This window comes from Balaenoptera musculus, chromosome 3 (assembly GCF_009873245.2).
Source record: "Balaenoptera musculus isolate JJ_BM4_2016_0621 chromosome 3, mBalMus1.pri.v3, whole genome shotgun sequence".
Classification (NCBI taxonomy): Eukaryota; Metazoa; Chordata; class Mammalia; order Artiodactyla; family Balaenopteridae; genus Balaenoptera; species Balaenoptera musculus.
Genome location: NC_045787.1, coordinates 157,479,470 through 157,504,967, shown reverse-complemented (window position 1 = coordinate 157,504,967; position 25,498 = coordinate 157,479,470). Strand labels below are relative to the sequence as shown.

At 50.0% G+C, this 25,498-nt stretch overlaps 1 protein-coding gene across 12 annotated transcripts in view; it reads left to right on the top strand.

Annotated features, from left to right (window-relative positions):
* The window catches only part of GATAD2A (GATA zinc finger domain containing 2A), a 100,696-nt gene that overhangs the window by 40,080 nt on the left and 35,118 nt on the right, over positions 1-25,498 (top strand). For 5 of the 12 annotated variants that reach the window (XM_036846278.1, XM_036846279.1, XM_036846280.1 and 2 more), the window contains 2 exons: positions 14,807-14,975; positions 22,953-23,221. In XM_036846278.1, the coding sequence (XP_036702173.1) occupies positions 14,880-14,975; positions 22,953-23,221 (365 nt within the window). In that variant the 5' untranslated portion in view covers positions 14,807-14,879. Of the gene's footprint in view, positions 1-705; positions 820-14,806; positions 14,976-22,276; positions 22,365-22,384; positions 22,406-22,506; positions 22,853-22,952; positions 23,222-25,498 lie in introns of those variants that run through there. The other 7 variants (XM_036846283.1, XM_036846282.1, XM_036846290.1 and 4 more) reach the window with 5 other exon arrangements.

The window sequence follows — 25,498 nt, the reverse complement described above, 5'->3', positions numbered from 1 at the left end:
TTGTGGCTGAGTATATTCCATCGAATGGATAGACCACATTTTGTTTATCCATTCATCTGGGATAGATTTGGGCTATTCCCACCTTTTGGTAATCATGAATAGTGCTGTGAACATTTATGTACACAAATTTGTGTGGACTTGTTTTCACTTCCTTTGGATATATACCTAGGAGTGGAATTGTTGGGTCATGAGTCTTTAATATTCTGAGGAACTGCCAGACTGTTGTTATTGTGGCTGCACCATTTTACCTCCCCCCGAGCCCTGCCCCAGGCCCCCAGAGCTCTCTGGAGACAAAAAATGACTCAAAGTCTGTGCTGGTTTCCTAGGCTAGTTGAGGATCATCGGTGTTGACAGTGCTCGTTACCTGGTGCTCGTGGCAGCATGCAGTGAGCCAGCCACCTAGAAAGTGGGTTTGGTGCTTGGTTGTCAACAGGCTCTCTTTGGACATTAGTGTTGAAAAATCGTGGTACTTTACGTCTCGACAAGGTCTTACCTGCAGCCCAGAGGGGTGAGTGATCATCCCTTGTCCTATAGCCCAGGGCATTATCTGAAGGCAGCGGGCTGGCTTAGGGTTCTCTGAAGTCCTCAGCTGGGTGACCCCACCTCTCCCGGGCCCTTTGTTAACTAGGAAGTACATAGTCTGAGCAGTAAGTACTTGCTGAGTGAATGAATGAATGAAAGAAAACTGCTCCTTTCCTATCACAGGGCCAACAAGGAAGACACAGCCAGAGCATTACAAAGCAGTTAGTTTGGTGATTCCGGAGGGAATTTCTGGAAGCCCCCTCAGGTGTTCCCTCTGGCCCTGCCTCTCTGTACCCGGTGAGTGAAGGGGCTTGACGGGAAAGGATGGTCTGTGAATGGTTGTGGCAGATGGTGGTCGATGTCAAACAGGCAAAAACACCCTTGAGCAATTTTTTTTTTGGCTGCGGTGTGGGATCTCAGTTCCCTGACCAGGGGTCGAACCTGGGCTCTTGGCAGTGAGAGCACAGAGTCCTAACCCCTGGACCACCAGGAAATTCCCTGAGCAGTTATTTTTAAGAGATATATAAATATGTCAGCTTGTGTACTTTTTGTCGTGGGTGAAAGTCAGCTCAGCAGATTGATTGATTGTTCCACTTTCAGTTGAACCATGGCCTGAAGTCAGCTGAGGCCTCCCCATTCCTGCTGCCCAGGACTGCGGGCACAGAGGAAGAGCAAGGCAGGAGGAGAGCTGGGTCCTGGGGAGTCTTGAGGCACACACACAGCCCCCACACAATGCCCCCACAGTGTATGTGGCTGTCGGTGTGAATACTGAGGGTCAGGCTGCCTGCTTGGGCTAATGGAATTGGTGTCCACCCTTGAATTTTGCTTGTCGGGTCCTGTTCGTTCAGCAGCTACACATACTGCTCGCGTGCTGAGAGACTGGCCTTGTGCTTGGTGTTAAGGATCAAAATGGGTGTGACTTACAGAAAAACAAACAGGAAAAGCAAATGCAGATGACCCTTAACCAAGGCATAAAAGATACTCAGTCTTTTCTGATACTAAGAATAATGCTCTTTGGAGCTTCCCGAAGATATTTTTGACCCTTTGTCCTGAAAGGTGTACACCATTCTCTTGGTGGGAATCAGGCAGCACCATATGTTGCTTTTGGAGGTTCACAACTCCTCGGAGGGGGATTTGCTTACCCTTTGCTCCAGCAAGTCCACTTCTAGAAATGTATGCCAAAGATAGACTGTCAAAAATAAGGATTGTGACAAGACTGTTCATTACAACATTCTGAAGTAGCAAACTGGAAATAACTTAGATGTTTGTCATTTGGGGCTGGGACTGATGGGGCTGGATCGCCAGTGGGGTGGAGCCAAGCCCCTGAGCAGAGGAAGGAGGGGTGTCTTGTCATGGTGATGGGATTTCTAGGGTGAAATTAGTAGAAAAAATTATAAGGTGAAGGATAAAGAGATGTACTGCACTCACTTTTATCCCTCATAAGGAACGGTGGGGTTGGGATATAGACATGTGTGTCTGTTTATATTTTATTTTATTATTTTTTTAAAATTTATTTTATTTATTTTTGGCTGTGTTGGGTCTTCGTTGCTGCACGCAGGCTTTCTCTGGTTGTGGCGAGTTGTGGCTTTCTCTAGTTGTGGCGAGTGGGGGCTACTCTTCGTTGAGGTGCGCGGCCTTCTCATTGCGGTGGCTTCTCTTGTTGCGGAGCACAGGCTCTAGGCACACAGGCTTCAGTAGTTGTGGCATGCGGGCTCAGTAGTTGTGGCATGCGGGCTCAGTAGTTGTGGCACGCGGGCTCTAGAGCACAGGCTCAGTAGCATGGGCTTAGTTGCTCCGTGGCATGTGGGTTCTTCCCGGATCAGGGCCTCGAACCCTTGTACCCTGCATTGGCAGGCGGATTCTTAAGCACTGCGCCACCAGGGAAGCCCTATATTTTATTTTTTATTTTTATTTTTCCTTTTTTTTTTTTTTTGGGCCATGCCATGTGGCACGCGGGATCTTAGTTCCTTGACCAGGGATCGAACCCAGGCCCTCGGCAGTGAGATTGCAGAGTCCTAACCACTGGGCCACCAGGGAATTCCCTAAATCATAGTAGTTTGATTGTAAGATACGAGATATGCCATAAGGGCAAAAATTAGAAAAAAATCTTTAACTGTTTTTAGGAATCATATTTTTGGTTTCAGGTCAACAATGCCCATAGTCTTACTGTTATATATTGTAGGAGAAAACAAGTAATTGATGTCTTTAAGAACCAAAATTGGGAATTCCTTGGTGGTCCAGTGGTTAGGACTCCACGCTTCCACTGCTGGGGGCCTGGGTTTGATCCTTGGTTGGGGAACTATGACCCGCACCCTGCCCCCGCAAAAAAAAAAAAAAGAACCAAAATTTTTAGGATGAAAGACATATGCAAATAAAAGATCAAAATACTTAAGTGAAAATGTTTTAATTCTAAATCTGCATTGGGAATGTCCCAGTTGTATAAGATGGTACCAGGGTTGTGTCAGAAGGAATCCCCCCTCTCCACCCCACCAAGGGTGGGGCAGGTAAATGTGAATGAGAGTTAGTCCCTGAGTTGGAGCATCAAATGTATTAAAAAATCCAGGGTTCCTATTGGTGCTCAAAGGAAAGGAAGAAACTCACTGGTGCCCTTCGGAAGGTGTCAGGGAATCAACTCATTTTGAAAATTGGTAGATGATAGAAGGAAAGGAGCAAGCATTTATCCTGCCTCTACTCTATGGACTGTATTTGCAAGGAACAAAAAAAGTAGGTAAGAGCTGGTTTCCTTCGAAGATAGATCAGTGCTGCCAGAATTTTCCAGAATCCTCTACTCGCACTGTCCAGTGTGGTACCTGGAATATCGTGATTGAGGAAGTCAAGTTTTAATTTTATTTGATTTAAATCTTTTTAAATAGCCACATGTGGCTAATGGACCGTGTAGCTATTAACATTCTGGCTAATTAATATGAAACGATGGAATTATAAATTCATACATTTGCAGGCATCTGATGAAATGGTGGGTCTAGACAGTGGACCTCAGTGGCTTCCAGCCCCCAAGGAAGGGTGCACATGCTTCCAGAGGGATGTGTGCTTGGTTGGACCTCAAAATCTAGTTTTGGGACATTGGGGTTGTGTTACATTATACCACAGGGATGCCAACTGGCAAAACCCAATTGTGGGAAACAGGACAAATGGCCTGATTTCTTCAACATATGATTGAAAAGAAAGCAGCGGGGGAACCTATAGATTTCAGCCAAGCGTGACTTCAACAAAGATTGAGGAATGATTGTTTAATTGTTGATGGTGTGAGCATGGGATTGTGGTTTTTTGTCCTTGTAGTGATAAACACTGCACTGTTCATAAATGCATGTTGTATGGCATTTGCTTCTTAGAGGCTAGTGGGCGTGAGGCGTGTGAAAGACCAAGGTGGTCGTCTGACAAACATGGAACCTGGGTGGTGGGCATGAGCAGTTAATTTGCGCTGTTCTCGCTGCTTCTTTGGGTATGTTTGCAATTTTCCGTAATGAAAAGTTTGGAAGATGGGGTTTGACCCAGGCATTCCCTCAGGGAGCTTTATGATTCATGTCACCCAGGGCAGGGGAAACACTCGTTTACAAAAGTGAGGATGGTGGCCGCTTGTGGTTAAAGTTCAAGCAGAAAACCTTCAGCAGAGATTCTGGAATTGCTGTGAGGGGCTGTGACCAGTAGCCTGTCAAGCGGGACAACCTCTTGTTACAGCATTCTCATCTTCTGTAATAACAACACTTAAAGTACCTTCATGGAGCCCTTGAAGAACGTTAGTGATGAAGTGGGCACTGTTCTCATTTCACAGGTGAGGAAGCTGAGGTGTGCGGAGATGAACCAGGCACTCTGGTTTTGACCTAATGTAGTGTGATGCTGATGGCACCTTCTGTTCTGGGAGCACTCTGCCCACCTCCCCCAGCACCCAGAGTGCATTTTATCACCACAGTGCATCAACACCCTGATGCTGTAATGTCCCATATGTTGTTTTCTGACATAAATTAATATATTATTCATTAGAAATCAATCTCACCTCTCTATTGGTGTGGTCTGTCCATAGCAGCCATAGCCAATTAAGACTGGATAAAGTAGGTAGTTAGCTGGTCTTCAGTATGACTTTGTCTTATTAAAAGCACTGCTTTGCAGATTTGATCCTTACGTGTGATCTAGGGATTATTGCAACTCCCAGTGTGCGAGGGACCTCAGCCCCATGTCTCAGCCTGCTCTGTCCACTGCCTACGCCACACATCTGTGTGTGTCCCCCCAGTGGCTTACTGGGGCTATGCTGCTATGGGTGGGAGGCCTTTTGTTGAAACCCCAAGGGTGTCCCTGGGGCCCAGTTAGCTCCTGCTCCTTGGTAGAAACTAAGCAGGTGTTTGGGTGAATGCGTGAGTGAAATGGCTATGAGACTGAGGCGTCTGGCACAATCCCAGTGTGAAGCCTGTGACGGACCTGACTTGAATCCGGATCTGCGGTGGTGGCCCGTGTGACCCCTGCCATCAGAGGTCTTGCCCTCTCTCCGAGTTGGCTCCCTGTTGGTAAATTGTCCCATTTGTCTCCCATGTGGTCACACGCCCATCTGTACCGTGGGCTTGCTGTGGTCCCCTCGGTTGCTGTGAGAAGCTGACGGTTGTTGCTCGTGGAAGGACTGCATCCCAGTGGACAATGGCTCTTCGATTGTTTGGATCTTGTTACACAAAGGAGTCTTTCCTTGAGGACCCTATTCGGTGCTCTTGGGGGTCAGAGTAAACCTGCTTTTGCGTTTTAGTAGTTTAGCAGCCGTAGAGGGGTTGTGACTCTTGAGGTTAAGATTACTTTGTTTTTTTGTTTTCCTGCCTTAAAAAATAATAAAGTAAAATTCACATAAAATTCACCATTTAAAACATTTTAAAGTGTACATTGGCATTTAATACAGTCACAATATTGGGCAGCCATCACCTGTAGTTGTAGAACATTTTCATCACCCCAAAGTGAAATTTGTACGTATTAGCCTGTACTCCTGCACTCCCCTACCTCTGTGCCCCCCAGTCCCTAGCAACCATTAATCTATCAATACTTTCTGTCTCTGTAGTTTCGCGTGGCTCTGGGCATCTCAGATAAATGGAATCATATACTATATGGCCTTTTGTGTCTGGCTTATCTCACTTAGCATGTTTTCATAGTTCATCTGCATTGTGATATGAATCAGAAATTTATTCCTTTTTTAAAATAAATTTATTTATTTTATTTATTTATTATTGGCTGTGTTGGGTCTTCGTTGCCGTGCACGGGCTTTCTCTAGTTGTGGCGAGTGGGGGCTACTCTTCGTTGCGGTGCACGGACTTCTCATTGTAGTGGCTTCTCTTGTTGCGGAGCACGGGCTCTAGGCGCGTGGGCTTCAGTAGTTGTGTCATGCAGGCTCAGTAGTTGTGGCTCGCGGGCTCTAGAGCACAGGCTCAGTAGTTGTGGTGCACGGGCTTAGTTGCTCCGTGGCATGTGGGATCTTCTGGGACCAGGGCTCGAACCCGTGTCCCCTGCATTGGCAGGCGGATTCTTAGCCACGGCGCCACCAGGGAAGCCGTATTCCTTTTTATGGCTGAAAAATATTTCATTGTATGGATATACGACATTTTGTTTATCCATTCACCGATTGATGAACATTTGGGTTGTTCTTACTTGTTGGGTGTTGTGAATAGTGCTGCTTTTTAACATTTATGTACAAGTTTTTGTTTGAATAAATGCCCATCTCTTGGGTATATATCTAGAAGTAGAATTGTTGGGTCATATGGTAATTCTGTATTTAACTTTTTGAGGAACTGCCAGACTGTTTCTCACATTACTGCACCATTTTACCATTTTACATTCCCACCAGCAATATGTGGTGGTTCCAATTTCTCCACATCCTCAACAACGCTTATTTTCCTTTTTTTTTTTTTTAATAGTCATCCTGGTGGGTGAGAGGTGGTATCTCATTGTGGTTTTGATTTGCAGTTCCCTAATGACTAATGATGCTGAACATCTTTTCATGTGCTTATTGGCCATTTGTCTGTCTTTGGAGAAATGTCTTTTCAAGTCTTTTGCCTGTTTTGTTGAATTGGGTTTGTTGCTAAGTTTTAAGAGTTCTTTATATATTCTGACACCAGACCCTTATTAGCGATATGATTTCTAATGTTTTTCCCGCTCTGTTGATCTTTTCACTCTCTTTTGCACAAAAGAATTTAGTTTTGATGAAGTCTAATTTATCTTTTTTCTTTTGTTGTTATTGAGCTTTTGGTGTCATATCTAAGAATCTCTTGCCAAATCGAAGGTCATGATTTACCCTTATATACTCTTCTTCTAAGAGTTTTGTAGGTTTAGCTTTTAGTATTTAGGTCTTTGACCCATTTTGAGTTGATTTTCATATATGGTATGCAGTAAGGGTTTTGTTTGGTTTTGATCATTATATTTTTTATTGACATGAAGACTTTTTGGCTTATGTAACCAGGAAGGGGAGTGCCATAGCTGGAAGTTCTGAAAGTACTTTTTCTCATCTGTTTAACAAATATGTATTGAACACCTGTTCTGTCCTGGGCCTGGGATGGTAGCACTGAACAGAGAGATATTCTCTGTTCTTGTGGGGGATGGGGTGGGGGCGGACAAACACGTAAATGGAGAGATGAGTAAATAGAATGTCAAGTGGTGATGAAGTGGGAAAGGGGTAGAGACCCACCGAAGTGCATACGTGGAGGGGAGATACATGTAACTTTGCTGTTTCGGCTGAAGAAGAGAGTGGTATACAGAGACCTGGGGGAGGACCTTCCAGGTAGGGGGAGCAGGAAGTACAAAAGCTCTGAGGTGGGAGTAAACTTGGTTTTCAGAGGAGCAGCTGGGATGTCAGAGTGGCTGGAGCTGAGAGAATAGGGTCGAGGGGTAGGGGGGATGTGTCGGGGACGGCAGTAGACAGGTCAGAGAGGCTGGCAGGGCCTTGGCTGGGGTGAGGCCTTGCTTTTACCTTGAGTAGCATGTTTTACAAAATGACCACTAATGTGATATGCTCTAGGTCAGCTTGGCTATTTCCTGGAGGTTGTTGTAGGTGTCTCTACCCAGAACAACCCCCTGCCCAAGGGGAAGATTTCCATTTACAGGGTGGAGGAGAGAAGTAGGATTTCTGTTCCAGCTCTCACAGCTGTGCAGGAAGTGCTGCAAGAACTGTTCATCAGTAGGAACTGTTTCTTAGACCCATGGGCTTCATTGAGACCAGAAACTTATTTAGTCCTAGACGTAGGTTTCCCTGCTGGCTCTGAGCCTTTTGGGGCGGCCGCCGGCCCTGCTGCCGCAGGATGTGTGCAGGGAGGAGCTGACAAAGGAGCCCAGGCAGCGCTTCCAGGCAGTGGCGTCACCACATTGCTGGGTGTCCTGTTGAAAACGATGAAAGATGCACATTTGGTTCTCTCACTTTCCACTCACATTTCCTCCCAAGACTGGAGAAGGCTTTTCTGGCCCTTCCTGGAATTTTCTGTGTAAAACCTCCTGCCATTTCCAGCTCAATGAAGCTGGTGGTCAGGGCTGCGTTCTTGGCCAGGCCCTGAGGGAGTCAGCCCTGGAAGGGTTAAGGCCTCCCATTTTTGATGTGACACCCGATTGGCACATTGCAGGTGGCATGGAAATGGCAGGCATAACCCTTTGTGGGCCGAGGAGGTTCAGCCTGGGAGGCAGCTGGGAGGGACAGAGGACTGGTCCTTTCCCGTGGGAGGGAAACTCAACCAGACATCCCTCACAGTGACGTCCTACGCCAGAGGACTCCTGGTCACCATTTCCCTGTGGACATTTCATATTTTTCAGATTCCCTTCACAGGTGGCACCTTTATTTCTGTGTCGCGTTCTCTGGCACCATTTGTTTCTCTCTCCGGGGCTGCAGGGGTTGGGCTTCGGGCACAGGCCCCCACTGTCAGAGGCTCAGACACCCATGTGGGGCCACTTCCAGGTGGGCAGTGTTGGGTGCTTACTGAGCACTTCTGAGAGTGTAAACACAAAATCCAAGTCCTCATGTGGGGGTGAGCCTGGGGGTGCTATCAACAGTTTTAAAACACTCGCTACCCGTCTCTCTCCCCCCCTCTTAAAACGCGATTAGTTTAGGTGTACTTTGTCCTACTGTGTGCTTTGACTAGGAGGTGTAGGCAGGCTTTCACCTCATGTCCCTGGGAAGGGGCACTCAGAGGCCAAGGCATGAGGCTGAGGGGTAGACAGAGCTCAGTGGAATCTGCGTGGCCTGTCTGGTTAGTGGTGTTCCCTGTTTTCAGAAGTTTTTAGGAGATTGTCGATGTCTGGGGGAAGATAGAAACACCCTCCCTACCTACACCATCTTCCCCAACAGGATCTGTGCTTTCTTTAGCCGCCCCTCCCCCATGACTCCAGGGAGGGAGGATGGTTGTTGAGGTCAGGGGACTTGGCTGTTCCAGGCCAGGCCCTGCATGTCCCCAGGTGAGTTTGAGCGGCTGGGCATGCTACCAGAGGGCTGGCTGTTTATGTGGCATGAGCCTCATTGAAGGCAGTGACCACTGATTTTTCTGGAGATGACTTGTCCCAAAACCTGCTCTGTTCCCACAAGCGGTGCTGGGGTGAGGTGCTTCCAAGCGCCTTTCTCCACAGTGCACGTCTACATGGGATTTTCCTTTAGGAATCTGAAGACCATTCAGGTTTTATTTTTAAAATGTTGGGTGGTTACTACTTGAGTACATTAAAGTTTCTGCTTTCTAGGTTAATTTTATTAAATATATCCCAAAAAAGCATTATTTCAGAGGCTGTATTTACATGTCCTCCACCTTAAAAAAATAATCAGATTGTAAATGTGTGTTTATTTGTAAATGTAAAAGCCTGAGGTTCTGTGTGTGTGGTTTTTTAATTTTTTTATTTTTTTTTACTCTTTTCAGTCTTAACAATCTATACACCTACGTATCTGGGTGGTTCTTGAACCAAGGACTGAAGGTGACTTGATAGGATGGCTGATTTGGTCTGACTTTATCTTGCATGACTCCTCTGGGTGGTGATGGCCTTATAGATGGGTCATTAGCATTTCAGATGGAGTGTGGTGTTTGGGCACACCTGGCATGATAGAAGTGCCCTGTTAGGAGGAGGTCGAGATGCTCCTGAACTTAACCTTCCCCTTTGACTTCTGTGTCTGAGCTGAGCGCTGAATTTGCAAATGGTGTCTCTTCCCTGAAGGGTTAGGTAGAGCGCACCTCTGGGGGCTGAGGGCAGAGAGCTCCCTGTGGAGAGTGCCAGTGCTCAGATTGATTTGTTTGATGGAGTGACTGGAGGCACTTCATTTAAGTTGTGTGCGTGCATGTGTCTTTTTGGAGCATACTCTGTGCCATTTCACAGGTCTCAGCACTCCCCTCCTCTGTCCTTCAGGACCTAATTAAATGTTCCAGCTCTCTTCACTCTCACAGGCTGATGGCAGGCCGGTCAGGGCCCCTACCCCACCCCCAGTTCCTGCACTCCTGCAGGGCACCCAGAGTCAGAGAAGTCTGTGGGAGGCCCGATCATCACTGTTTAGCCTCTCACACTGAATATAAGTGGCCTCACTGTAATGGGAGAATGTTTTTTCCTTCTAAGCAACCTCATTCCATTTTAAAAAGTTGTTAAAAACTTTGATCTCCTTTCTGGTTTCATCTACTTACTTTGGAGATGGGTTTTCATGTGCCTGTGTATTTCTGCCACTTCACCTTTTGTGCTACCATTTCTTTCTCCCTCTTCCATCTCTACAACTCCAGATTCTACTCTTGGGGCCTAGCTCAAATGAAGCTAGATCCTTAGCCGCCTCCTCTGGACCGGCAGGGTGGATTTCTTTTCCAGTGTTGGTTTGTAACAAAATGGTGATTGACACACATATCTCATAGCCCTTACTGGGTCTTTGCTCCCATGAGGGCGGGGACCCCCCAAGCTGCTCTTCCTGCCCTCCACAAAGGTGGTGCCTGCAGGTCACTGGCTCCTTGGAGGTCGCCGTCTAGCGCAGAATCAGTATTTGGAGCCTGTCGGCGTCCACATCCTGGGCCAGATGGGCTATGAACTAGGAGGAGGGTGTCCCTGGTCGTTAGTAACTGACCAGGCTCCTCGGTGCTGCAGAAGTTCCCTTCTGGGTTCAGGCATCACTCAGATAAACAACAGTAGACAAAAGTCAGTTCTTTGCCTTCTCTGGAAACTTAAATTACCGTGTGCACAAAGTAGTAGAAATGAGCATGGTTGCAGTGCTAGTGATTTTAAAATGCTCAGCTGTTCCACCCAGGTGTGAAATTATTTGTCTTGGAGGAATTGTGGGTTGATGTGGCGGAGGTGTGCAGGGATCCGCACAAGGCCCCGCAGGGCTCTCTGCAAGGCCCTCTGGGCTCCTTCACTTGCTTTAGAAGTTGGTGATCCTGGACCCTGTGTCTAATCTCATTTCCATACTTAATGGTTTTGCTTCTTCTTGAGATAGTTGGACACTGATCACCCATAAGAACTGCTGTTCTTTTGCTCATAAATGAATAGAGAAGACCCTTTGTAAGGTAATTGGAGAAGGTTTGGAGGTGGGAGGAGGGGATGAAAACTGTGCACACGTATGAGTGTGTGTGGTGTGCATGTGTACGTGGGCGCATGTGTTTGTGTTTGCATGAGTGTGGGTACACACACACGTGTGTATTTGTGTGTGTGGCGCAAGGTTGCTTGGTGTTCAACTAGCCTGGTGTGCTGCATTTTGGGGAGCAGGGAGGTGTCTGCCGACACCCTGGTTTCCTGTGTCCCTCCTCTGCCAGTAGGGTGTCCATCAAGTGGGGTCAGATGTTCCCAAGTCTGGAGCACCCTGTGTTCCTCATCCCTTTTACTCCCTTCTCATTGCCTCAGCCTACCCAGAGCCTAGGCACCACTGGCCACCTTTGGAGGCCAGCAGTGAGATTGCCCACCTTGTGAGAAGTCTTTGAAAGAGCAAGTGAGCCCCTTCAGCAGGACAGAAGAATTTGTTGGTCAAGTCTTTTATTTTTGTTACGTGGCTGTTTATCTGGCGAGCCAGCGTCGGCTTCTCTTAACACTAGGCAGAAGGCTCAGAAAACTTGCAGCAAGTCCCCAGGTCCAGGGAGCTCCTGTGTGGGATGGACACGACGCCACGAGGCTGGGGGTGAGGTGATGTGCCTACCAGTCAGGCCTAGCGTTCGCATAAAGGTCAGGAGAATTGAAGGACCAAGGTGCTGACCAGGTGGAGGCTGAGCCTAACTGCTGTTCCCGAGGCTCTCCTGGTGTCCCCAGGCTGGGGCTGAGCTGTGGAGCTACAGTTGCAGGCAGAATGCACCGAGGTTCATTAAGGATGCAAGGTGCATGGCTCTGATGGCACTGGAGTGGGACAGTTGGGGGCAGTATGGTGTGAACCTGTGTCCTCCCAGATCCCAACCCCTCCAACCAGGTAGAGTGCGCTTCTTAGGGTTTCTCTAGCACAGATGACCCCCCTGTCCCCAGCCCTTGAGGACAAAGGTGATTCCTGGTTACCAGGAGAAGCCTGGCCCTATGGCTCTTCCCAGGGACCCCCCAGGTCTCCAGCGACTCAGCCCTAGTGTGCTTGATTCACACTTTCCTTCCTGGCTTAACCCCTGCCCCCTGCCCGCCCCGCCCCCGCAATCAGGTCGTTCTCAGCTCCTGTGCTTTTCCTTAGAGCTTTGGTCTGATGCTCAGGCACGTGTGCTTAGGAACTGCTTGTTTCTGTAACTGGGTTAAAGTTTCATCCACTGCAGCAGTTGAGTTTATAGCATGTAATTTCCTTCTACGAGGGACCTATTTATCTTGAGAGTGTGTAGGGCTTTTAGGATGGTATAAAATAGACCCACCTAGTGGGACAGACTGACCCTGCAGTAAGCAGTCTGCACTCGACACTTTTTGAAACTAAATTTCTTCTGATTTGTCAAAAGGGTTAACCTTGAGTTCTGGGCTTGGATTGAATTTACACATTCAGGTCCTTTTTTTGAAATCGATTTTTCTCTGTAGTCAGTTCTGCTGTGAGGCTTGTTTGGAAAAGCAGGTTTGTTCCAACACTATTAATATATTGGGCACACTGTTTGGTTATGTGCGATTTTGTCCAGGAGAAATGCTAGGTCTAGGGGTTGGGAAGCTATGGCCCACAGGCTGCTGGCCTGTTTGGGTAAATAATGTTTGATTGGGACACAGCCGTGCCCATTCGAGAACGAACTGTCACAGTTGCAGAGCTTGAGTAATCAGGACAGAGACTGAATGACCTGCAGAGCTGAAAATATTTACTGTGTCCCTTTAAGAGAAAGTTTGCTGACTCCTGTACTATAGGAATCTGGAAAACTGCTCCTAGCTAAAAGAGTGCCTGCTGGTACCCTAAAGGAAAATGCACACACCTCAGATGCGCATCACGCCCCCTCTGGGCCACACGCATCCCCTTCTGGGGTCAGACAGCCTCCTTGCAGCATGTCACAGTAACTCAGAAACTGCATCCCACCCACTGTCAGAGCAAACACCAGATCTTCCCTCAGGTGAGGCATAAGGCTTCAGGCAGCATTTGTGTATTTCTTAGCTGTTTAACGTGCTGCCATTTAAAAATCAGGTTCCTGTCTTTTTTTTATGTCGCTGATGAAGTTTTAGGGTATTGTGCCCTAACCCCATTGTTCCTACAAGCCCTGTGTTTTTATTGCATGATTTTGCACCATGTGGCAAGTTTTGGGAATGCATATGTTGTGCTCCGGCAGAACTTTCTGTACTCTGAAAGCAGACAGCAAAAGGTGTGGTCTCACTCATAACACTCAATAAAGTTGTAAACATTTAATATCTTGTCTGGACCCCATTGGGCCAGAGCGAAACTTCCTGCTTGTGAGGAGCTCCCTGTGTCCTTTGGAAACCACGCCTGACTCTAGGTAGTTGACAGGGTGTTTCAGTGGGCACTGTCTGGAGGAGCATGGGCTTCAGTTCCCAGCACTGTCCCACCCACTTGCTGTGTGACCTTCACCTGCCTCAGTTTCCCTACCTGTAAAACAGAGCCTGACGATAGCACGCACCTTGCATCTGAGATGATCCATGTGGGGTAAATACTCAGTCAGTGTAAGGTGTTCTGTCTGTAAAAGAAGACCCCACATTTCTGTTAACAACAGAGGAGCATTAAACTTGGGTTGAATCCCAGTGGTGAAAGGGAGCCCGTGCTCACCAACCCCTCACCCCACCCCCCAGTCCCTGAGCTCCTCTCTGTAAAACCTACATTTGTTCATTCATTAAATGTTTGAAGTGCACCTACTACGTGGCTGGCACTCTTCCGGAGCTGGGGATACACCAGGAACATTGATGGCATGACCCTGCCATCAGATGGCCTGTTACCTTGTGGGTGGCAGTGACATCTGATGACAGGGGGCTTGTACCTTTTTTTTTTTTTTTTTAAGATTGATTGATTGATTGCTATGTTGGGTCTTCGTTTCTGTGCGAGGGCTTTCTCTAGCTGCGGCAAGTGGGGGCCACTCTTCATCGCGGTGCGCGGGCCTCTCACTATCGCGGCCTCTCTTGTTGCGGAGCACAGGCTCCAGACGCGCAGGCTCAGCAGTTGTGGTTCACGGGCCCAGTTGCTCCGCGGCATGTGGGATCCTCCCAGACCAGGGCTCGAACCCGTGTCCCCTGCATTGGCAGGCAGATTCTCAACCACTGCGCCACCAGGGAAGCCCCCGGGGCTTGTACCTTTTGGTTGCAGGGGTCTTCCCTGCCCAGGCCTCCCCATGAGTGCTTCCGCAGCCCCTGGCAGGGCAAGTCTTAATTTTCTGAGGTGAGGCTGCCGTGGAGGCATTTGAGGACAGCTGTTCTGTCCTCCTCCTCACTGGCAAGTGTCATTTAAGCCCTACCATGTGCTTGTCTCTCCAGGTGAAAACAAACAATTTAAACATGATTAACAAAAGGGCTTTAGAGTGTATAGTGGAACGTTCCACAGTGAGCAGCTTGTAAGAATGCCAGGTAGAAAGAAGAGTGTTGGACCTGGGTTCCAGACCCACTAGACTTGGATTTCCCCACCTTGTGGGATGACAGGCTGGTCTTCTACCCCCAGAGGCTCTGGGTATATGTCACCGGTCCCCCTGCCCCCACATGTATAGGTGTGGCCCGTCCCCACCTGGGTCGCAGGACTGCTGCAGGGAGAGTCTGTCCTTCTCATCTTCTCAGTTCAGGTCTTTGAAAGTCCAAGGAGCTCCTAGCCAGGCAGCTGGGCCAGGGCCCCTTCTGATGATGTACAAGAGAGAAAACACCTGTATTCTGGAGTGTCTTAAGTTTTCAGATAACTAAGGGTTCAGAACCCAGCTTCAGTCAGTGCGGAAGACTTCGTTCTGTTTTTCAGGAAACCTTTAGCACAGGCTCACTGTGGCCTCCCTTCCTCTGCCTGAGACTCTCCCAGCTCAGCGGCTTGGCCCATGCTGTTCCTCTGCCTGGACCATCTCCCTGGATTCCTGTTCCTGCCTTGGCCTCAACCTGTGAGGCTCCATCTCAGTACACTCGCCTCCCAGAAGGTCAGAATGCAGGAGTTTTTTTTGTTTTTTGTTTTTGGCTGCATTGGGTCTTCGTTGCTGTGTGTGGGCTTTCTCTGTTGCAGTGAGTGGGGGATACTCTTCGTCGTGGTGTGCGGGCTTCTGATTGCGGTGGCTTCTCGTTGTGGAGCACGGGCTCTAGGCGCACAGGCTCTAGGCGCACGGGCTTCTGTAGTTGTGGTGCACAGGCTTAGTTGCTCCACGGCATGTGCGATCTTCCCGGACCAGGGCTCGAACCTGTGTCCCCTGCATTGGCAGGCGGATTCTAAACTGTGCCACCAGGGAAGTCCCAGGACTTTTTAATGAAAGCACTTGACTTGCTTGCTACATTTTGCCTTGTAGGGCAACCCCAGGAATCATACACTTTGTGAGGCTAATTTACAGAAATGTAGGTTTAACTCAGTAGCACATTCTGAACCCGTACTGTTTGCTCCACACCGAAAATGGAGATGAATGGGAAAAATCTTCTGCCGTGGAAGAGTTTAACATTGAGATGAAGCCGTCAAGCTGTATGGGCGTTGTTGCTGTGGGCAGCCCTAGTGAGGAACAGTGTGGGCTGTGGGCCCTCTCAGAATGAGCCCACACTGATGCTGTGGCCTGATGTCCACTTGGGACAGCTACTGGCCCAGGTAGAAGATGGGCTGTGGGGATGAGCTAAGGGGTTTGGGTTTACTGCTTAGAGCCCAGGAGTCACCGTAGCAAGTGATATAGAAGGTGGACTGTTAAGCTGCCGACAACAAATGGGAAAGTGGCAGCGGCATCCCCTTTCAGTACACTGAAGGTCACGGTTCATCTTGGGTTCTTTGTTCTGCCTGTTTCAACAGGCTGGCGGGGGGGGTCCTCCCTCCGTGCAGGGCCTTCTTCCCTCACCCCCACCCAATACCACTTGTTCTTTCAGTTCTCAACCTTTGTAGGTGGGAGTGTTATTTTATCTAACTCTCCTTTTTTTTTTTTTTTTTTTTTTTTATATTATTTATTTTTATTTGTTTTACTTTTGGCTGTGTTGGGTCTTCGTTTCCGTGCGAGGGCTTTCTCTAGGTGTGGCAAGCGGGGGCCACTCTTCATCGCGGTGCGCGGGCCTCTCACTGTCGTGGCCTCTCTTGTTGTGGAGCACAGGCTCCAGACGCACAGGCTCAGTAGTTGTGGCTCACGGGCCTAGTCGCTCCACGGCATGTGGGATCTTCCCAGACCAGGGCTCGAACCCGTGTCCCCTGCATTGGCAGGCAGATTCTCAACCACTGCGCCACCAGGGAAGCCCTAACTCTCCTTTTTATCTTTGTTGTCTTTGAATACAAAGAAACTGATAAATAGTCCTGTTAAGAGAAATAATTTAATCCAGAAATGCTTAATACAGACAGTGAAAGTTTCTGAGATGAGTGTTGTGGATTTTAGTCCAATTTCTTTCAGTTTCGATTTTAGTGAACTTTCAGTATTTTTTTCTGCAGGTTGTAAGCATTTTAAAACTGTGAATGGTATCATATTATTCTGCAACTTGATTTTCTCATTCAAGTTTTTACTAATGTCACTCTGTGCCTCTTCACATAGTGCACCTATGAGGTATGGATGGGGAAGCTGAGGCTCAGAGAGTGACAAGCTCCCCTGGCCAGTTGTTCCCTGAGGTCCATCCTGTGTTCTCTGCAGTGTCTAGTGGTGGGGGCTGGCTGTTGGGATCAACTTTCTGTTTCCCAAGTTAAATTGCATCCCTTCTACTTGGCCTTAACGAGGTTTGACATTATTTAAAACTCAAGAGCTGGTGTTTTTGGTGTGATTTCCTTCCAGAACACAGCTGCTCTAGCCCTGCCACTGTCACTCAAAAGATATGTGTCAGGAAGTAGCTCAGGCAGAGAGCAGAGTGAGGTCTCTAGTCTGGAAGGGAAGACGTATGCCTGTCAGCCAGGGTCTGTGGAGAGTGTGGAGCTTGGCCAGTGGCTAGTGAGGTTGGCATTTGGAACCTGTCGTAACTCAACTGCATCGTAACTCAACTGCATCGGTTGCTGCACAGGCCCAGGCCCTTCTTTCCATGCCGCTCTGAGGACAGTGGCTATCTCATGTGCGTGTGCGGGCCTCCGCCTGTCAGCAGACACTCCTCAGCCTCTCTGCATGCCAAACAATCCCACTCCCAACATTCTTCCCCCAGATCTGCTCCTTCCCCATCTCAGAAATCAAATCCATCTTTTTCCAGTTGCTCAGGCAAAAAAAAACAAAGCAACCCTCTCTCGCCTAGTGTCCAACTGTTGGTATGTTGTGTTGTCCAAATCCTCTAAAGTACACCCAGCATTGGTCATGTCTCCCTGCTGCTCTATCCCCTTTCCATCCTGAACCACGAGATACAAAACCCCCCTGACTGTTCCCTCTGCCACCTCCCTGCCTCAGTCTGTCCCCAAATCCTTTAGAACAAATTGGATCCCACTCCCACTCCCCCTCCATCCAACACACCCACTGTCCTCTGTGCTCCACCTGAGGTCAGTCTACACTCAGCAGCCTCCTTTTGCCACCTCCTTGAGCTCACTCCCTTCTTTGGGCTCTGGAAAAAGCACCCCACATCATCTACTTTTCAGAGCATCAGCTCTGTCACTTCTCCCAAACACATGTTACTAAGCCTCACTTTTCTCATGCCTGAAACAGGAGTATTACTAGTAGTGTTCCTGCTGTTATTTTGTAGTAGTGTGGTATAAATAACATTTCCTAGTACAGAGTATTAATGATAACCTCAGGGTTATGGCTCTATGCCTTATGCCTATCTAATCCCCCCTCTCAACCAACACCCCCCCACCGCCCCGCCCCCTGTGCAGGGTCAGTGTTAGTCTCCTGAGTCCTGTTTAAAAATATTGGTTCCGGGCTTCCCTGGTGGCGCAGTGGTTGAGAATCTGCTCGCCAATGCAGGGGACACGGGTTCGAGCCCTGGTCTGGGAAGATCCCACATGCCGCGGAGCAACTGGGCCCATGAGCCACAACTACTGAGTCTGAGCGTCTGAGCCTCTGCTCCGCAACAAGAGAGGCCGCGATAGTGAGAGGCCCGCGCACCGCGATGAAGAGTGGCCCCCACTCGCCGCAACTGGAGAAAGCCCTCACACAGAAACGAAGACCCAACACAGCCAAAAATAAAAATAATAAATAAATAATAAATAAAAAAATTTAAAAAAAAATATTGGTTCCTGGGACTTCCCTGGTGAAGTAGTTAAGAATCCGCCTGCCAATGCAGGGGACACGGCTTCGATCCCTGGTCTGGGAAGATCCCACATGCTGCGGAGCATCTAAGCCCATGCGCCAGAACTACTGAGCCTGTGCTCTAGAGCCCGCGAGCCACAACTGCTGAGCCCGTGCACCACAACTACTGAAGCCCACATGCCCTACAGCCTGTGCGCCACAACTACTGAGCCCACACGCTGCAACTACTGAAGCCCGTGCACTCTATGGCCCACGTGCTGCAACTACTGAGCCCGCGTTCTGCAACTACGGAAGCCCGCGCTCCGCAACAAGAGAAGCCACTACAGTGAGAAGCCTGCGTACCGCAACGAAGAGTAGCCCCCGCTCGCTGCAACTAGAGAAAGCCCGTGTGCAGCAACGAAGACCCAACACAGCCAAAAGAAAATACTGGTTCCTGCCACAGCACAATTCACCCTTTTGGAGTTGTCTTAGAACAGATTTTCCACCTGAGGTCCTCAGACCAGTTGGAAGGTGACATTTTTTTTTTTTTTTTTTTAAATATGGGGATTGTATTTTAGTTACTATTGATGCTGATATGCAGTCACATCTTTTTTTTTTTTTTAAGATTTATTGAGTGATTGATTGATTGCTATGTTGGGTCTTCGTTTCCGTGCTAGGGCTTTCTCTAGTTGCGGCAAGCGGGGACCACTCTTCATCGCGGTGCGCGGGCCTCTCACTATCGTGGCCTCTCTTGTTGTGGAGCACAAGCTCCAGACGTGCAGGCTCAGTAGTTGTGGCTCACAGGCCTAGTTGCTCCGCGGCATGTGGGATCTTCCCAGACCAGGGCTTGAACCCGTGTCCCCTGCATTAGCAGGCAGATTCTCAACCGCTGCGCCACCAGGGAAGCCCCGGAAGGTGACATTTTAATAAAAGAAAGCATCTTTTGGTAGAAGCAATTGAAATTCGCATCCAACCCAAAGCCATGTGTCAGCATTCTACCTGGGACTTGGTAGCCCACTCATCCTGGGGTTGGTCTGTGCTGTGTGCTTGTGAAGCCTCTAGTATGGCTGGAGCCTGTCCTTCTTGGGCCTGAGGAAGACTTGGGCTGCATCCTGCCTGTCCAGCCAGGTTGTTTGGAGAGAGTGAGGAGGGGCTGAGGCCATCTGGGTTCCAGCCCTGCTCCCCATGTAGCAGCAGCCTGTGCCTCAGGCAGCCTTGCAGCCTTGGTGGCCGCATCTTTACGGTGGGCTTGCTGCTGTTGGGATCTGTCCCTGCAGACAGCAGCCGGCACTGGATCCTGCCTTGATTAGAGGGGACTGCTCTCTGTGGGCCAGCAGTTCTCCCCGGGCCTGTGGTGGAACTTAGGCCGTTGTGGCTGCTATCCCTCCCTCACTCGCCAGGAGTTTTGAAGCAGATCCTAATTTGTCAGTTGGGGTAATCCAACCTCTTCACCTGCTCTTTAGAAAGTATTCTAATGCACCTCCTCACTGCATTTTGCAGAAATTGTCGGTCATGCTTCATTCCTAGGTCACACTTCATTCCTCAAGGCTGGTTTCTTCCTGACAACTTTTTTTTTTTTTTTTTTTTTTTTGCTGTCCCTGCCTCTGTGCCTGCAGGGCGGTGGCCGCCAGCCCTGATTTGCTAGGTTGGGGCACTGGTCCTTCCTGCTGAGAGGAGGGAGAGGCCGCTCCTTACTAACACCTGCCCTCCCCAGGAGCAATTGCCTGGTGGTGCCCGGGATTGGCCGGTGGCAGGCCCCATGTGGGCACTAAGGCAACCGCCTTCCCAGTGGAGGAGGCGCCACCCAAGGAGGGGGAGGTCAGAGCCTGAGGCTCCATCCCCCATGGCTGGCCCCGCCCCCTCCAGCTGTGCTCACCCTTTATGTGGTGGGGGAGGGGGGCAAGGCTGCTGCACCCCTCCCCCACTCAGCAGCCTGCCAGAGGCACAGGGCGTGCCTGGGGTTGGCAGAGTTCCAGCCCCTCAGCTTCTGAGTGAGCTGCCCTGACACTGCACACAGAACACAAGCAGATGGTCTCCCAGGTCCTCTGCTGGGGACCCCAACCAGAACTGTGGCCTAGCATGGTCTCTGGGACTGGTGGGAACAGCCCCATGGGTGTGAGGCTCTACTCTGGCCCCTTGTGACCGCTTGTCCTTCACCAGTGACAATGAAGTGAGGTCACTGGGACACCAACTCGCTGGTCTGGTGACCTGATGCACAGCGACCTCCGTCAGCCTCTCCTCCCACTGCAATCCATGTGGGCAGTTGGGAGGAAGGAGGGACTTCATGCAGGGTCTGGCGTTCAAATGAGCTTCATGGATTGGAGCCTGGGGTTTACAAGGCCGGAGGCTGTGCTGGGGGTGGGGGCCCTGCAGGCTGGGCTGGAGCAGAGGCGAAGTGGGGAAGCATTGGGGGCGGTTCTGAGTGCAGGATTGGGGGGTGCATTCTCCCTGTTCACTTAGGACCTCCCCTCCCCCAGTGGGCACCAGGCCAGCCTGGGAGCTTCTCCCTTAGGGACAGAATTTCCTTTGACTCCAGTGGGGGCCCTACTTGCCTGAGGTCCTGGACTCCCTTCATCTTTTACCCCCAATAGGCTCCTCTCTGATCCTGGGAGCACAGGTACCCACCATCCAACGTGGCCTCTGAAATCACTCCTCTCATCCAATTCCCCATACGTTCGAGCAGCTCCTGTTGTTTAGGCAGTGCCCAAAAGGAAAGTGACCCATCCCTCCCACAGTGAGGGAGAGGAGGGGAGGGTGACTGACATTCAGTTCAGGGCAGTGACTTGTCTGCAGCTCATGGGGAGACACGACAGACAGACTCAGTGAGCAGGCTGACAGCATTTGTGGTGAAAGCATGTTGGAGAAGGACAGAAACTAGAACTTTAGGCTGAGAGGGACATGGGAGCATCCCTTGCTTCCCTCTGGGGTGGTGAGGAGATGACCTCTACAGGTGAAGGAGGGGATGGGGAGATCTGGATGAGAGCAGAGGGATGGAGTGTGGCTGAGGGCTGAGGTGGCACGGGGTGGGCAGCAGGTGCAGGCTGGGATGCCAGGAGGGGTTGGAGGCAGATGGAGGCCAAGTTGATAGTCTGTGCCCTTGAGCTTCAGACTTCTCAAGCCCTGCCTGGAATGGGGAGCACCCCAGGGGCGGGGGTGACATGGCCACGGGGGGGAAACCTGCTTGATTCAACCCTTTTGGACTGCCCGTGGGAGCAGATGTCTGAGGGTCCAGGCCGGGGCACGCTGGCCTAACACGTGTCAGCCGGACGCTCGGCCTCCTGTGCCAGGAGCACGAAGCAGCTGTCACTTTCCTTCCTTTCAGTTTGAGTCCAAGGCAGGGCCCTGCACTGTTGCTCATTTGTGAAATCAGCTCCTTTAAGGAGCTTGCAAATGAGTCAGCTCAGGAGTGTGTCCCACATACAGTGATGGGGCCCCTTCAATGCCCTGTGCTCTCCCCACCCCCACCAAGTCTCCAGAAGGTGGGCTGCTTTGGGACTGGTTCTGCCTGGCCATACCCAGGACAGGCCTCCCAGGGTGTTTGCTGGTGAGGAAACTGAGGTGCTGGGTGCCCTGCCTGCTTGGACACAGAGCCAGGAGGTCTTCATCGTAGGCGCACTGCAGGTGTGAATTGGGATTCTTTGAGGGGCTCATACGGTGTGCTCCTCCCCGGGCCCCCACGTTGGTAGATGTGGGCATTGACTGTCCTGTGGAGAACTGGTACTTCAGGAGTTCAGGAGCCTGGCAGCTAAATTCTTTTTTTGTCCTGTGATGAACTCTTGCATGGCTTTTTAGACCCTGACTGTTGAAGTCTGGTTTCCCATGTCCTGCCCCGCTGGGACATCAAGGCTGGGCTCTGAGCGGCCCCTTTAAGAGCGAGTGCTCGTGTCCCAGACTCGGTTGTGGAATGCCAGCAGTCTCCCTGTAAACAGACATCACTGCGGTCTTCCCTCCTGTCTCTGTGAGGGTTAACAACACTTCAGCTTGTTGTCTGGAACCGGTTCAGACTGGTTTTCTGGAAAGTGCTTTGTCTCTCAGACTGAATCCTGGGAAGGGTCATGTGGAGCCCAGTGATGTCATGGGATCAAAAACTGACTCAGCTGTTTTTTTTCTTCTTTTCTTTTCTTCTTTCAATCAAGATATGTGTATGCTGCAGGTACAGGGTGCCGGCATGGTGATGGGCCAGGCCTCACCCCACTCAAAGTTCGCCTCGTCGGCAGTCAAAGGGTTAAGTGTGACCCCCCCCCCCCACTCCTCACCCCCCTGAGGTGAGCAGGGAGTGAGAAGGCTGCCCCTCGCTGAAGCGGGAGTAGAAGGGTCAACCCTCATCAGTGCAGTGCAGGGCTGGAGTTGGGCTGTGACCCTGCTCCTGAGACAGCATGGTCCCTCCTTCCTGGATTCCAGATACCTCCAATCCCATGTAGATAGATGCTCAGGATCCCATAGGCAGGGAATTCAGATCTAGAACAGTTTCCTCTATTTGCTCTTGAGTCTGGAGTGCAGAGATTCCCCCCTTCTTCCTGATAAGCAGCCACCTTCCGTTGTTCCTGTCCAGGTCCCTGCAGGTTTCTGGCCCTGGATGGGGCGATGCATAGCTTGGCTTCCCAGATGCTCTGTTGCTCCTGCCCTCGCCTTCCCCACGTCAGTGAAGAAATGTCCTGGGCACGCTTTGTGGGCCCTTCATTTGTTGTACCTACTTCTGCCATTGTCACATGGTGAGGAAAACACTCCATGCTGACATTGTGAAAAGTTCCTGAGAAGGCAGCCACTTCGTTGTGCCAAGTTTAAATGTCATGTTTTTTCCATCCCCTAAAGTTCAGAATGACTGAAGAAGCATGCCGAACACGGAGTCAGAAACGAGCGCTTGACCGGGACCCAGCAGAGGACGATGTGGAGAGCAAGAAAATAAAAATGGAGAGAGGAGTGTTGGCTTCAGAGTTAAACGCTGACGGAGACATGAGAGTGACACCTGAGCCAGGAGCAGGCCCAGCCCAAGGGTTGCTGAGAGGCGCAGAGGCGATGGCCATGGGCAGAGGCGAAGGGCAGGTGGGCGATGGGCCCGTGGACATGCGAACCACACACAGGTGAGCAGGAGGGACCAGGAACCAGGGACAGGCCTGGACGTGAGGAGGCCTGTGGGGGTGAAGCCGCCGTCAGGCCTGCAGGAAGCAGCTTTTCGGTGGCTTATCATGGAGATGGCTGTGGGCTCCAGCCCTGGCACCTCCGCCACCATCCTGGCCAAGGGACCTGCCTCTTGGGGCCCTGGGGCCCAGACATCTGTAGCATGGGGCGTGGGTCTCACAGGATGGGGGAATGGTAGCCTCTGTTGGCTCCCCTGCTTGACAGCAGGCCTTCACTAAACTTGTACCTGCTGTCTAGCTCTGTGCTTCTTCTAGTTTATAGGAAAACTTCTTCATTTGGTCCAGCTTCCCTGCTTTTCAGATCTGGAGCATGGGAGGCCAGGGATGATGCTACACCCTGCTTGGGTCACTTGGCTAGGGGCAGAGTTGGGAGCCCAGCCCTCTCACGTGCGCCACTACTCCTCCTAGGCCGTGCATCAGGGAGGAGGGGCCCCTGTGTTCGGGACTCCTGTAATGTGCTCTTTCGGGTTCTCCTTCATCGATACTGATTGCTTCAAGAGTAACTTTCCCAATCCTCAGCTTTTAAGGAAAAAGCTTGAAAGAAATAAGACTCAGTGTACCACCCCATGTCTTCACTAAGAAACCCTCTTTTCTCCCCGTAAAGAGAATTGCTGGCCTAGCTCCTGCTCCTGCTGTTACCCCTCCCTTCACACCCTGATGTCCCATGAGTCAGCAGCCGGTGGCCGTGGCCTCCTGAGAAGCCCTGCAGCCCCTCTGTGGTTCATCCCTTGTCTCCCTCAGTGCCTCCTCTGCAGACTCCCTTCCATGTCTGTTTGCCCGGGGTGGGGTGAGGGGCAGTAAGTGCAGATCTGGAGAACCTAGGTGCTCTTTGCCTCCTTGTGTTGACTGACCCCACAGGGGGACCCCAACCTGCCGTCTTTGTGTTAAATTCATTTGGGCCCCACACTGTTGGCGTCCTAAGGACTTCAGAGATTGTCTGACTCAGTATTTCTCAGCTTTAAAAATTCTTACCGCCTTGAGATAAATGGGAAAATCTAACCCCCTCCTACTGGGGAAGCGTATTAGTCTGGGGTGGTGTGCTTTGTGTTCTTGCTACCCAGAAAGGCCTTTTTTATCTGGCTCTGCTTTCTGCAGTCCCTGTTCTAAAACCAGAGGCCTCTTCTAAAGTTCTAGAAATAAAATTTTAAGTTTGGGTCTGCTTTCCCTTCCCTTTCCTTTCAGAGTGTCACAGGTGGGTGAAGAGAAGGAGGAACCCACATTTGTAGAGATTTACTGGGTCCCTCTTGTGTTCCTGGGCTCCTGGTCTACGTTTTTTCCTATAATCACTGTGCTCCCCTGTAGGGCAGGCCAGTGAATTGTGAGGGAGAGGTTAAGTGTTGAAGGAGCATAAAAGAATGTAAGAGAGCAAGAGACAGAGACTAACCCAGGCACACAGAGCAGGGGTCCTCCTGTGGGACTAGGGAGACCCCAGGGCATCCTTGAAGCAGTGTGAGATTGTGGAAGGAGCCCGGATTTGGCAGAGTGGGGGTCAGATCACACTCCCTGACTGACCTTGGGCAGGTGATACTGGCCCGTGCTTCTTCATTTGTAAAATGGGTGATAATCTCTGCTCTGCATCTCTGGGTGACAGATGCGTACCCAGAATTGACCCTGGTGCATGGCATGTGGTGAGGGAAATAAGTGTTGGTAACAACTACCCTTCAGTCTTCAAGCTTCACTTAAAATATGACGTCACATATAGAGCTAGTGTCTCCTTGAGTGCTCACATAGAATGTTCTGTCTAGTTTGTTGAAGTACAGTTGTGAATTTTGACAGAAGAATAGGATCAAGTCCAGCCCAGAGCCATTCTAAAACTGTAATCTTTTTTGGAGTGAGTGGCCATAGTTTCTGTGTTAGCAGCAGGCAGTCTTTGGATCCTCGTTGAGAGCGTCTGGCTCATCCCTTGGGAACCTCCATATAGAGAATTTTATTTAATTGAGGTATAGCATACATAATGAAAAGTACACATGTGCCACTTAGTACATTTCACAAACTGAGCACATCCTTGTAGCTCAAATCAAGAAATAGAACGTTACTAGCGCCCTCATGCCCACTCGTTGTCACTACCCTCCGAGTAACCACTTTCTTGACTTCAAACAGCGTAGATTAGTTTTTCCTGTTTTTGAACTTTAAGTAATTGGAATTATATAGTCTGTACCCTTTGCTTGCTTTCATTCAACATAATGTTTGTGAAATTTACTTATGTTGTTGAATGTAGGA